Source organism: Eulemur rufifrons, chromosome 4 (assembly GCF_041146395.1).
Source record: "Eulemur rufifrons isolate Redbay chromosome 4, OSU_ERuf_1, whole genome shotgun sequence".
NCBI lineage: Eukaryota > Metazoa > Chordata > Mammalia > Primates > Lemuridae > Eulemur > Eulemur rufifrons.
In genome coordinates this window covers 40,079,048-40,094,356 of record NC_090986.1, presented here as the reverse complement: position 1 = coordinate 40,094,356, position 15,309 = coordinate 40,079,048, and the positions used below count along the sequence as shown (strand labels likewise).

Sequence of the window (15,309 nt, the reverse complement as noted above, 5' to 3'; positions counted from 1 at the left end):
TTTCCTATGCAAGAAATCTCCCTGAAATATTAAATACTTTGTCTTCACCTACATTTAAACATATGTTAAAAAAAGTAGTATTACATATTGTTCATTTAAAAAATCACTTTGACAGTACAAAAGAAAGTCACTATTGAACTCATACGATCTGAAAATATTTTAGTGCAAGACCAAAATAATAAATACCAAAACTGTAAATACAATTAGAAAATACCTAACATAGTTTTTACATGATGTATTAGTAAGCTATTTCATTTATGTTTTAAAATAAATAGCACAATCAATGATAAGGTAATGTCTTAAGTAAATAATGGTTAACCACTTAAAAAGTAAGGCTGTCTGCCTGGCATGATGGCTTATGCCTGTAATCCCAGCACCCTGGGAGGCTGAGGCAGGAGGAGCACTTGAGGCCAGGAGTTTGAGACCAGCCTAGGCAACACAGCAAGACTCCAGGTCTCCATAAAAAATAAAAATTAAAAAAAAAAAGAACAGAAAAAAAAATATGGCTGTCTATAGGTACCTGGTTACGTAAGAGTTTAATTTAAAAAATAATAGGAAGTTTCTCTCTACTAAGCCAGTAGCTGAAAAAGAATGTTAATGTTGAATTGGTAGATATTCATCCACCCCCGGCTCAGGCGCTTTCTCTCCCCATAGCATTCTGGAATAAGAGAGTCTGGGGCACTGCAAACACTCTGATCAAGTTCTCATCCAACTACCATATTTCTACTGAATTCTCTACTCTTTAAACATTATAGCAAGAAAACAGCCACAGACTGATTGCAGAAGCAACTGAGCTTCAATACTTGGGCACAACCTGCGAAAGAAAAAGTGGCAAGCACTTGATAGAGAACTATCTAAAACATTCAATGTTTATTCTCACCCTCTTTCAATGTCTATCCTTATTTTTTGACAAAGAAAAAAAAAGAGAGCATACAAATGTGAACAGTAAGCAAAGTACATTATATTCAGAACTATATTCTGCTTTTGGAGAAAACAGAAATTAGTTATATTTTTCATGACTATTGAAATACATATGTATTCCCTTACTATCAAGCAACTAATGGGAAGAAAAGCACACCTTTAACAATATGATCCAAAAATGTGATAGATACCTCTACAGCCCCACAGGACTCATAATGTGGTCATAAATAAGCCACACACTCAAATTCATAAAAGTTCACAACTAGAACTTATTGTCTGATTTCAAATCTTGCACTCAAAATTCCCTCAAAAGACACAAAACCAACAGGCAGAGCAAATAAATCTACACATGACTCAAACCTTCAGCAGTACTACCGGACAGCAGATATCACAATCTTTAAATTTCCTGTAACCAGAAAAAGAAACCAAATTCCAAAAGTTCTCTCCACGTACCTGCCACTGTAAACCTGAGGGTGTGGAGAGTATGAAAGGTGAGACTCTTAAGAACAGAGGATTAGTTTTGCAGGATGTGGAAACAACCCAAGTGCCCATCAATACATGAGTGGATTAATAAAATGTGGTATATGTATACCAGGGAGTTCTACTCAGCCATGAAGAACAATGGTGATATAGCCCCTCTTGTATTATCTTGGATAGAGCTGGTACCCATTCTACTAAGTGAAATATCGTAAGAATGGAAAAAACAAGTACCACATGTACTCACCATCAAATTGGTATTAACTGATCAACACATATGTGCACATAGTATAGTAACATTCATCAGTGTTGGGCAGGTGGCGGGGGTAGGAGAAGATGGGTATATTCAAACCTAATGGGTGCAGTACACACCGTCTGGGGGATGCACATGGTTGAAACTCTGACTTGGGTGGGGCAAAGGCAACATATGTAACCTAAACATTTGTACCCCCGTAATATGCTGAAATAAAAAAAAAAAAAGAAGAAGAACAGAGGAGTGCGGAGGACTTAGAAAAACCAAAGGATAAAGCATCCCCCAAAAGATAAAGTCCAATATCTAATGCTAAAATTTTAAATATGGTTCAGGACTTGAAGGTTCACAGCACCAACTACAGGAAAGGGGCTTGAAAGTAAGCAGGACCATTTTTCACCCATCCGACTGGCACAAATGAAAAGATATGACAACACATTCTTTTAGAAATTCTGTGGAGAAATAAGCAGTGTCATACATTGCTAGTGTGAATGCAAAATATAGGGAAATTGTTAAAATCTCACAAAACGACACACACATTATACTTCAACCCAGCAATCTGACTTCTAGGAATTTACATCAAAGATATACTTTTAACAATATTCATTATCATTGCTAAATATTAGCAAGTATTTAAACATCCAAGCATAAGAAATTGAATGAATAAACTATAGTATATACACATAATGAAATATTAGGAGGAGGTAAAAAAAAGAAAGAAGGGCTCTATGGACTAATATGGACTGATTTCTAGAAAATAAACTGAAAAGAGCAAAGTGTAAAAGATCATATATAGAATATTACCTTTTGAAAAACAAGGAATGGAAAATATATATGTGTGTGAGTGTGTATATATATATATATATGTATACACACACACAGACATACACACACATATATATATACACATAGTCATGTGTCACTTAACAATGGAGATACATTCTGAGAAGTGCATTGTTAGGCAATTCCATCATTGTGTCATTTCAGAGTGTACTTACAGAAACCTAGATGGTATAGCCTACTACATACACCCCTAGGCTATATAGTATGGCCTATTGCTCCTAGGCTACAAACTTGTACAGCATGTTACTGTACTGAATACTGCAGGCAAGTGTAGCACAATAGTAAGTATTTGTGCATCTAAACACATATAAACATAGAAAAGGTACAGTAAAAATACTTAACATAATCTCATGAGACCACTGTCGTATATGCAGTCTGTCACTGACTAAAACTTTATGTGGCTCATGACTGTACATGTATACATACACAAACACATATATATATATATAATAGTGTGTGTGTGCTTATTTATTCATTTTCACAAGAAGAAACACAAGAAGTATAAACTGGAAAACAATGATACTCATTACCTACTAGTGTGGAGTGAAAGGGAAGGGAAGGGAAAGCGTACGGAAGTAGGGATGCCAGGAATATGGGAGCAAGTGACACCTGTCTGAGTATACAATTTCTGTATAACTTTTGGAAACATGTTAATATTTCATATATTAAAAAAATAAAATAAAATTTAATCAAAAGTTATGTAGAGGGAACTCTTAAACTATTAAACTAAAAGCAAACTGAAACAAGTGAACCCAACACTGTTCCAAAGGAATCACATAATCCCACTGAAAAGAGGTGAGAGAAAGAATCTAGGTCACTTATGTACACAGTGTTTGACTATATACCTCAGTCTTGGGGTAAGGAGGGGAGCAGGAGCAAGACTGACAAAGAAATCTAGGATTCCTTTTAGTGAGTTTCGTTTTTTTTAACTGGTATGGGCAAAGCAAATGTAAAACTATTTTAGACATATTTTAGGAATGGGTAAGAAATAAATGCATTGATATTGTTGGGACCAGGGATTCTTAGTGTGGAAGAAGGGTTATGTATGGAACAGGACAAGGTAAGAAAGAACCCTATGAGAATGGACTGAAATTGGAGGTAACAGTGGGGGATTATGATTTCTAAAATACATATATGTATGTGTTTATGCACATATATGTATACTGAGCATGCAAAGAAAGACATCCCACAGTAATGAACACATCTAGGACCCCACTGGTATCTAATACTATTCCCCACTGAAAAGAAACAGGGTTCTTGAAGAAATGGCTGATTCTAGGACTGATACAGGGCCTGAACAAGATAAACCTTGAACAACTTATTATGCCAGGAAGAAAGTAAGTGCTCAAAAAAATGAAGGGCATGTCACAAGAACATAGGAACCAGGCTGGACTCCTAATGCCCAAATCTGAGATAATCTAACCATTCAAATAATTAAAGACAATAATGAAGAAAATATAAATATCTGAGTCTATACTAATAATAAGTAGACAGACAAGAAAGGAGGGCTCTTGCTCCCAGGAAATTGCAAAGTGCCTACTGGTGATTGTGGAGATGGTGCTGGAGTTGGAAAATCATTCTACCAACATTATAGTAAAAACTGATTCAGGCAAAAATGATTAATGGATGCTAAATCTAGGAGAAAATTTTGATCAGAAACAGGTATCTTGAAAGTATCAACCCACAGCTTGCTTATTAGTTGCAAAGAAGAAAACAGTAATCAGACAACATTTGACCTGGTGATGAAAATTTACATCACCAATGAGTAACAGATGGACATTCTGTGCCGCCAGATGTGATGTGCTGAGACGAAACACAACATCATTTACAGAGTATTTTGGCCTGGATGCATACCTAAATCTGAATCTAAATATGAAAATATATCAGAGAATGGAAATGAGGAACATTTAACTAAAAGAAGAGTACCATTTTCTTCAAAAATGTCAATGTCAATTATAGACAATAAAAAGCTGTGGAAATGTGAGAAATTAAAGGAGACTAAAGAGACATTAAAAGTAAATGCAATGCCTAATCCTGGACTGGAGGGAAAAAATGCCAAAAAGTAATTATCGGGTCCATTTATAAAATACAAACTAAAGTATTTAAGAATAAAGGGCCACAATGTATGCAAATTATTCTTAAAGAATTCAGGGGGAAAATGTTTTATATACACACATGCATGTGTGCATAAACACATGTGTGAAAGGATTCAGGGAAAAAATGTCTTACAAACACACATACAGAGGCATACACACACAATATGTGTAAGAGACAGCATATATGTGTGCAAATAAAAAGCAAATACTAGCTCAAAATGTTAACAACAGGCAAATCTGGTTAAAGAGTACATGGGCATTCTATGTACTATTCTTATGTTTTTAACCTTGCTATAAGTCTGAAATTATTTCCAAATAAAAGAAAGATTGTTTTAAAGTTCACATTTACATTTTTTAAAAACCAAGAGTTATAAATTATATCCAAGAGATTTAGGTTCTAGAGTTCAGAATCATTACCCATGTCAGAGATGGTATAAATTTATTATCACAGTCTCACAAAGATTTTCCTTGATATCTACTATGCCCAAACTATACAAATTCTTAGAGCATTTTCACTCTTTTCAAGCTTTGGCAGGGGGTGGGAGGTTAGCAAGTACACCTAGACAGGCAAACAGACATAGAGAGCGGAAAAGGAAAAAGGAAAGTACAATTTTAAACCAATCTAATAATAAAAGAAATTAGGCTTTTAAAAAGTTCTAAAATAGAGTTCTCTATCTTTAAAAAAATGAATCTTTATAAGATAGATGAAAATTAACCTTTCAAATAACAGAATTAGCTCCACTGAATGCTTAAAGGGCTTTGATCTGGAATAAACATGTCAAATTCTAACACAGCTGTTAAATTCAATGAATTCTAACACTGAGCTAGAGAAGAAAATTATTTCAAAGAATATCATTTAGGTTTTGTGTGTCTTGGGGGTGGAAGCAGGAAATATGCAATGATTATAATACAAGAATTCACAGGAACCAGAAAAAAACAGCTAATGTACACAAATTATAAGGCAATGATATAATGCAATATTATGAATGTTTAAAAAATTCCTTACAGAAAAACTTCCAAATGTGAAGACCTGTCCATCCATTAAAAGTATTGCCGTATGGTTGCTGCCTGCAGTGACTTGTGTGCTAGGGCCTGGCAATGCTTGAACAAGAGTGGGACATCCCCTGGGTTAAAAAAAAAAAAAAAAATTAAGTCAATTTCTTACAAGACTCAACTGAAATAGAAAACAATATATAAACAATGCAGTAAGGAAAAGGAGTAGAAAAGATAAAAGACACTAATAAGAATATTCAGTAAGTACTTATTTAGGTGCTTGGTAAACAAAGATGAAAAAGACATAGTTGCTGACTTTAAGGAGATCACTGAATAGATTTTCTAAATTTAATATGCTAATCATGAACACATAAGATTTAATTTTTCTGAAAGACTGGTGCTACCTTTATTAAAAAAAAAAAAATCTGTTACCTTATATACTGAATGGCATGTTCAAAATCTCTGTAAGTATTTGTTGGATGAAATAAAAATCATGCAATGCCCCAATAAGAATTCAATCCAGAAACCAGATGAAATAACTAATTTTATGGCCCTCTTTTTTAACTTTTATCACTAAGCTATAATTTTCGATCTTAAAATCATACTCAATGAGTCAGAATATAGTATCATTAGAGGCATTACAGTAGTGGCTATGTCAGCCTCTAGAGCCAGACTGTCTGAGTGTAAATCCTGGCTCCCCCACTTAATAGCAATGTGACTGTGACTTTGAACAAGTTTTTCATCCTTTTTATATCTCTGTTTTCTCTTCTATAACATGGAAAATAACAAGCAGTATCTACCTCCTAAGGTTCCTATGAACAATAAAGAAGTTCATGTATGTCAAGTACTCGGATCAGTGTCTAGCACACCATTAACAATAAATGGTAATTATTATGATAAATGACATCCTACTATCCTTTCCTTTTATTAAACATTTTTCGTAACAATTATCTATAATTAGAATAATAACCATTATAGAATTAGTCTACATAAAAGAGAGCTCTTTTGAGATAATATTATAATACTTTAAATTTTTTAGAAAATTACATAAAATATATTTTTAATGATTATTGAGACTGCAATGAAAAATGAATTGGAAAGGGGCAAGATTAGCAGCTGAAAACCTAGTTAAGAAAATTTCATAATAGTTTGGGTAAGTTATGATGAAGGCCTGAACTAGGAGCAGTGCAAAGTGAAAGGGATGGTGAATTTGACAGCTATATAAGGAACAGAACTGATTAGACTTGACAGATAATCAATATGGGGCAAAGAAGATTTTTTGCTTAATCACCAAGGTAGATGGTGGTAATATTCACTTAAGCTGTAAGAATAAATGAGATCTAGGGAGAGTATTCAAGAGACAAAAGAGAAGATCCTAGTTTTCCTTAAGAGTCTCTTCTAATGCGTTAGATATGGAGAGGTGAAGAAGAGCTCACAGACATCTAGTACACAACAGAGAGGAAGAAAAAATGCTGGGAAACTGTGGTGTGAGGAAAGTCATTGAAAGAGAAGATTTCAAGAATGGGAAATAAGGCACATGCCAAATGCTCCAGGGAGACACACAAGTAACCACTTGATTTAGCAGAAGAAAGTCTCTTTGGTACAAGTTAGCTCCACACTGTAGCAGATAAGGAGTTAACAGTGGTGTCAGAGAATATGCAAAATCTCTTTAAGAATCCCAGTACTAAAGGGAAAAAGAAAGGAGAACCAACAGCTAAAAGGAAAATGAAGCTGAAGGAGAGGCTTTGTTCTTTTTAAGATGGTGGAGATTTGAGCACTTTAAAAGATGAGTAAAGATAAAGAGGCTAAAGAAATAGGTAACAAAGGAGATAAGAAACAGAAACAGATACCTAAGGAAAAGGTAGATAGGTTTCATAGCATGACTAAGGCAGGTCTCTTTTTCATTGTAACATGAGGAAAGGAGCAGAGAGATGGTGAGGATGCAGGTAGGTTTGCGGGATTGTGGGGTTTTATTTTTGTTGTGATATAAATGGAGGTCCTAGCTAAGAGAAAGAAGGAAATGGGTGAGCGGAGAGTTTGAAGATTAGAGAAAAGGTATGGTACTAGATGGACCAGAAATACCTATATCAAGAGTTTTCAACCTAGATCTAAAGGACCTCTAGGAAGTTCATGGGTGAGCTTCAAGAGATCTCTGAACCCCCTAAATTTGCAAACAAACTTTTATGTGTATATTCTTCTACTCTTCTGGAGAGAGAGAGTCCATATTTTTCACTAAATTTTCAAAAGGTCTTAAAACTAAAATTGTTCAAAACTATATAAGGGGAAGATTACTGCTCATTGTAGAGGAATTAGTTGAATCTGGAAATTATATCTCAATCTGAACAGGTATGGTGATTTATTTCTTTCTAGAAGCCTAATTGTAGGCATAGAAAATACAAACAGGTTGATTCATGTTTGAAGTTTTGCCATGTCCTCATAACGGGAACAAGAAGGTGAAGAAAACTGAGGATACTGGTAAGCGTATAGGTGAAGAAACTAAATAACAATCACTAACTTGTGTAGGAAATAAAGTAGAAAGGGTGAAAGAGTAAAAAAGTAGCGGGCTGTACAGAATAAAGTACTGATGAAGTCAAAGACAAGTAAAGAAGGGCTGCATAACAAAAGAAGAAATTGTCATCAGATTATAGATATTTAAACCTAAGAATTCAGAGTTGGGGCTATGCTAGATCCAGCATGGGGTCATGGAAAGACATCCATTAATGCAGAAGTAAAGTACACTTGATATAGGGTGTCAAGGTAAGAACACTGTATGGGACCATTCATGTAGATACTGAAGTCACTCCTGACTGCAACAAGACAATCAGAGTTAGAAAACACTCTGAGTCAGATGCTAAATTTTCAGTGAATAAAAGGGCAGTGACTAAAACGTAGGAAGGTAATAAAAGGAGAGCTGAACAGAATGGGCACATCTCAAAAGAGCAGTTTTTCACTTGAAGATAGAGTAATATAGCTAAGAACAGCAGTGAAAAGTAAGTGGTTATCAATTCTGAGGTACAGGGAATTGTGGCAAAGTAACAATTAACACTACAAAGGGCTACATGTTGAACTATTGCCCACACAGAAGTGTCCAGTTCAATTCAAACAAGGAACTGAAGGGAGAGTTCCTGTAACTGTTTACTAGTCTGCAGTTTACAAAGCACTTTCACATAAAATGTATCACTGATTTATCAAATAATTCTATGGGTAGATCTGAAGAGCTTAAAAGATTTTCCCAAGAATTGGTAGCAGGTCTTCTAAAGTACATGGTTTTTGAACTCTTTACATGATACTAGTGAGCCCACTTATTAAATTATTTGGAAAACTGAGGAAGAAAAGAAAAATTATGTCTGTCGGCACAGGTGTGTGCACACCAGGCATTGTGCATACATTATATTAATTCTACAACAATCCTATGGGTTATGAAAACTAAAGCTTAGAGAAATTACAGTCACATAGCTGGTAAGAATTGAAGCAAAGATCTGAACCTTGCCTACATGGTTCCAGACACTATGATTGTGTAGCTTATTAGTATAGGAGGAGGACAGGATAACAAGAAAAAGATGAAACTCAGAAATGTTATAAGAATTATCAAAATCCTACTGGAAAAAGGAGAATAAAAGCATCTAAACTACATATTTTTCCCGATTTACTGAAAATAGTAAAAGAATTTAGAATTCAAAAAAGTAGAAAGCACAGTAAACAAAATAAATAAAGCAAAAAAAAAATAGAAAAAAAAGAGCATTGGTAGACTTATGTCATGAATGAATATATAAAAATTCTCATAAGCCTTTTGATGTTCACTGTAAAAGGCACCAAAAGTAACAGCTAACATTTATTGAGCATTTACTATGGGTTGCAGCTAGGTTCTCTGCTAAGTCAGTCACCTATATCATCTCACTGAATTCTCACAGAACTTTCTGAGGGAGATAAACTTATTCCCACTTAATAGAGTAAGAAACTGAGACACAAGATTAAGTAACTTGGCCAAGGTCAGACAACTACCAAGTGATAGAATCAGGACCCAATCTAGAGAATGAACTCAGTCATTCTGGCAATACAACATATTAAATTAAAAAAAAATCAATAATATTTTTTCATCATCATGCACACAATATTTATCTTACATTAATCAACACATTATTGTGTGCTATATAATAAATTCCAATTAATAGCACTTGATTACTAGAAACTTTTCAAAAACACTCTCCAACTGTACACTTTATTTCACTAAATATCTGTAAATGCTTTGCTTAGTGGTAGTTAATATGTATGCTTTAGGGGCTTTGTTCCTCTTACGATTGTTCTTCTATATAAGTGGTCAACTCCTTTCTGAATTAATAAAAGAGTTCTTGGTTCCTGCTTTCGAAGTCCCACAGAGCCAATCAGTGCTGAAGACAGCAGTGGTCTTGATAAACTTCTAATCCACTAGGCACAACGTGTAGGTGGGATGATGCTGTGTTATCCAGTTTAGCACTGGCTGTGCACCACATGCAATTAGCCTTCCAGTTACAACTCAATTAATGGAACCAAGAGTAAAATGTTCCGTGCTGGTAAAGAATAACTTTGGGCAGTTAAAGCCGATCCCACCATGGTTTAATCTTCTTAATAAACTCTGATATTTTGTTTCAAGATTAAAAACTATCATATTTAATATTTCATGAAGATGATAAATTCAAGCTATTCAAAATATGGAAAAAAACCACAAAAAAACAAAATATTGAGCATATTGCTATGATATTGTCACCTGATGAAGTTTGGCCTGAAACTGCCCTACATCTCTCCAGACTTCCAAATCAAAGAATGGTATTTAATGGTATAACCAGGACCACAAAGCAATGTTTCTAGATAACCTCTTCATTTTAAAAGCCTTCATGAGCACTTTTTCCTTTCGACAGCCATTATACCTCAATGTGGTATGGCAGGATCTTGTGCTTATGCAGCTCATTCTTCATAAGATGAAGATAAGTAAGATAACATAACCTGAGGGCTATGGTTTGATTATAGTCATGATTTTCACTATTTTGCCTCCCACTCAATCTTGATCATGAAATATAGCTATTTGCCAATTATTTTCTTTGGAGAAGTACTTTTTCCGCTGCATACTTGACTAAGATCCTATCTTGTCTAACTGCAATGCACATTTCCCAGTTTATTTGGCTCACAAAATAATCACCAGCTAAATAATAACAACAACAATAATGGCAATAATGATAGTAACAATAAACACTCTTCTTCTGGGTCATAAGTCTTCAATGAGAAACCGAACAGAAAGTTACCAAGTTCTTCTCCACACAAATTACAGTGGTCCCTCTGTATCCTCAGGGGATTGGTTCCAGAACCCCTCGTGGATAACGAAATCCACAGATGCTTAAGATCCTTATATAAATTGGCACAGTATTTGCATATAACCTATGCACATACTCCTGTATATGCTAAATCATCTCTAGATTACGTTTAATACCTAATATAATGTAAATACTATATAAACAGTTGTTATACAGTATTGTTTAGGAAATAATGGTAAGAAAAAAAAATGTCTGTACATGTTCAGTAGGCCTAACCATATTTTTGATCCATGGTTGGTTAGATCCACGGATGTGGAACCCAATACAGAGGGCCAACTGTAATTACAAGCCCTGATTCACTTCTGCGTATCAGTCATGTTATTTAATTTTAAAACAAAATATTTGTTAGCTTCTAACACCTGTGATATAGTAATTGCTCAACCCTTCAAGCCACTGATATTCTGTCACATCCAGCAGTGACATTTGATAAAGTAATTCTGCCAAAAACATCTTTTGGTCTATTTGCAAGCACAATATTTATCATTAAATATTTGTGATTGAGAGTTTTACAAACCTCCTTATAGTAGTGTCAATTGTATGCTGTACTTGTATTTTTAATGAGAAGTTCAACTCATTGATATCTTAATCATCTCTTATCATTAGCAACAAAAAGAACATTCCCTTTCACTGTCGTCTTCTATACATGGATCTGACCCTGTCCCAGCTCTGTGGGTAGGCAGTGGTTCTTATCCTGGATGCACACTAGAATCTGTGGACCTTTTGGAAAAAACTCTGATGCTGGCATACTATCCAGCACCACTCCCCAGCCCCTCACCCTGTCCCAGTCCCAAGTCTCCCAACACATACAACTCTTAGAAATTCTAGATGCAGAATCCAGGTATGATATTTTTTAAAGTTCCCCAAGTGATTCACATGTACAGCCAGGGTTAATAGCCACTGGTCTTTACCATGTAAATGGCAGAAATTTCATCCCTGCCATAGTAGTGGGGTGAGATCAAAATAAAGTGAAAATCTTAGATTTTATTTGATGACTAGGGGAAGACAAGTGCTCCTACTTTCACTGTATGTGAATGGAAAGACATAGAAGTCCCCTTGATTCTGGAAGATACCTTGTGACTACAAAGGCGAATAAGGGAGAGAGTAAAGAGGAAAAAAGAGGCGGGATCTTTTGACAAATTGAATTGCCAAGTCAAGTCTGGCCTGAAGCTGCCCTACATCTCTCTAGACTTGATAAATAAGCCTATTTCCATGATGGGGCAGCCATAAATACAGATCACTCAGATCTCCTTCAAGACAATTTGGGAACAGAGTTAAATGACAGCCTCAGGTGCTATCCCTTCAGATCCACAAGGCTATTTGTCCCTTGGGATGCTACCAGCCTATGACTAAGCACAGTGAAGGTATGAATGCTGGCCCATTTCTGTCCAACGCAGGCCTCCTCCAAAGGCATTCTTAGTTTGGGGGCACCCCATTGGCCTTACTGAAACCCTCTCTAAGCTACAGCGTAATCTAGACTCTTCCTATCCAACCCTTCCTTCCCCTCTCCTTTCATAGGAGTCAAACCTGTATCATGTCTGAAGGCTCTCCCTGCCTATGCCTGCTCTGTTCCCCTTTATCTTTCACAGGAGTTTACCCCTTGTAAGTTCTCTGCATATCTAATCCTGTCCTAGCATTTGCTTCTTGGAAGATCTGAACTAATAAAGATGGATTTTCTATTATTTTTGACCAAAAGCATTCTGACTATATTATGCAGAGTATGAACTTGGCTGCTGTAATAAAAGCCAAAGTAAGAGAGACTTAGATAAAAATTTACTTCTCACTCAAGTAGTGTCCAAAATTGTAAGGCACTGATGCAGCAGTTCATGGTGTCAGGGACTCAGGCTATTCCTTTCTTTTAGCTGGACCATTCTAAATACGTGGTCTCCAACTTAGGATCTCTATGATGACTTCTCCAGTTTCTGCCACCAAGTGTGCTTTCCAGCCAGCAAACTGGGAGGGAAAAGGGGGAAATGGAGCGGTATACCCCTTCCCTTTAACAGAAAGATTCCACAGGAGAACCTATCACTTTAGTTCACATGGCCACATCTTGCTGCAATGGAGGCTGAGAAAGGTAGACTTTAGCTGCATGGCCTTGTCGTCAACTACAACTCCACTATCAAATAAAGTAGGGAAGAACAGATATTAGGAAATGACCAATACCAATCTATACTATAATTAATCCTTTAATATTTAGAATAAGTCAAAATACTTTATCAGAGAGACCAATAGGTTCTGTCTGAAAATTATTCAAAATCTTAAGCAACTGCATGTTAATATTAGAAAAACTTTCAAAACAGACATCAAGAAATATGATTGAATCCACTACTGACTTTTTTAAAAAACACAATTTGAAAACAGTCACTTTTTTTCTATTGCCATGTACAGACTTTAAAAAGATAATAATTGTTAAGAATATACTCTCAAATTTAAAATGTAAATCTGCTTTTCTCCTGAAATTATAAAATCAGTTGACCCCACAAAAGCACTCAACTCCAAAATCAGAAAATACCAATACTTCATGGGCCATACTTTGTAAAACAGTAGTATATTATTTTAATTCTAGAAATACATATTTAAGAGAAAGAGAGAAGGAAAGAAGAAAAAAAAAAGGAAAAGAAAAGTAAAGAAGAAAGCAAACCAGTGTCTTCAAAACAAGTTAGTGAGTACCTGGAGTTGACATCTCCATGTCCCAGCTGCCCATGCTGCCCGTAACCAAATGTATAGACATCTCCATTTTCCATTAAAACCACTGAAACCAGAATACATAGCTTTATTTTTCCTTTATATGTATTTTATATTTCTATTACAATTATACTAAAAGAACTGCAATTCTCATTATTTAAAATATATAGAGCCATATAATAGGCAATTGAAGTACAAATTTATATTTACTGAAAAGTAAATATAATTTTAGTTTTGCAAAATATTTTTGTAGGTCATAAAAATGCATAATGCTTTTCATAATGCACACTTTAAAATTCTCACAAATGCCAGTTAGTAACATTAATAGTTAATAACATAAATTGGTTCAGGTCAACAGTAAAATCTTAATAATTAGTAACTACACATAAAATATTATTCTCCCATATCTAGGGTAATTATAGATAGGAGATGAGTTAGGGCTCTTCACAATTATGTACATCAATGAAATGGCAGAAGTTTAATGTCTGTTAATGCCTTATCAAATATTCCCCAAAAAAAGGAATTTAACATTTTTTATTTTCACAAAGGTTTAACAGTACAACCTAAGCTAGCTAACCCAACTGTCAATAATTTAATAAGAATTTAATTATGTTATCCATTTAAAAAATAATATGCTGATGTACACTTATCATTGAACAGTAACAAAATACAGGAACATGTTATAAAAGCCACAGCACTGTAGAATTGAAAGAGATTTCAGAGATTTTTTTTCATCTTCAGTAATTTCTTGAAATGAATTATAAAATAAGTCTATAAGAAGACAGATTAGAAGTCAGATCTCTGGACAAGTACCTGTTCCCTCATGCCAAAGTTTTAAAAAGAGATTCTATAATAAATACAAAGCTCTTGTAGATGTGAGAGCTATTGGCACACTATAGCTTTTAACGCACAGTTAACAAACTATGCTTGTCAAAACTAAACAAATAAATTATTTAGCACAATTGTAAAAATGTAATTATACCCTAAAGTTCCAGCTGCTACCTGAATGGTGAAATCCACAGCTGACTTGGACCGCCCGGAGCTCACAGTCAAATCGCACGGAGCCTGGAGGATACGTTGTGATTTTACTTGCATCCTTTTCTCCTCGTTCTCCACTTCCGTCTGTAAGTGTTATAATTTGTAATAAGCCATTATTCATCTTCAAAATAAAATCTGAAATCAGTTTACTATGGAAGAACCAGAGCAAAATGTTAAAAAGAAAAAGGAAGAAGAATCTGCAGCTGTTAGAAGTGATAGATCAAGAATCTACTTGCAAAGAAGCAATTTTGAAAAGATATATTGTGTATTTGTTTGCAAATATCACAAAATCAGTAAAAACAAAGATAAGACCTTGTTATGGACAAAACCTTATATAATGAAAACAGGTCAATAAGTTATAGAAACAAAATTTTAAATGTAATAGTTTATGTGGGAAAATTTAGTTTGCATAAAAATAACTGCATGCAAAGTCATTTAATAATTATTTTAAACTTAGTGATATTGTTAGTACTAACATTTTATAAAAAAATTCCTGGTGGACTCACAAATGACTTATATTTCCTAATCAGATCTTAGAAAGGCTACACTGTCTATCAGTACTGCTAAACTCAACGGAAATTTAAAAAACTAAAAAGACCAAAGAGTTTTATTCAACATTCGGTGGTTCAACAGCCCACTTTCATTGTTTCTGCCCCACCTACCC

General features: G+C 34.7%; 1 protein-coding gene across 1 annotated transcript in view; it reads right to left on the bottom strand.

Moving 5' to 3' along the window:
• Nucleotides 1–15,309, bottom strand: part of MYCBP2 (MYC binding protein 2) — a 251,274-nt gene that overhangs the window by 146,839 nt on the left and 89,126 nt on the right. The window contains exons 19-21 of the mRNA XM_069467662.1: nt 14,610–14,729; nt 13,593–13,674; nt 5,594–5,711 (exon numbers count right to left, since the gene is read on the bottom strand). Coding sequence (XP_069323763.1) covers nt 5,594–5,711; nt 13,593–13,674; nt 14,610–14,729 — 320 coding nt within the window. The remainder of the gene's footprint in view (nt 1–5,593; nt 5,712–13,592; nt 13,675–14,609; nt 14,730–15,309) is intronic.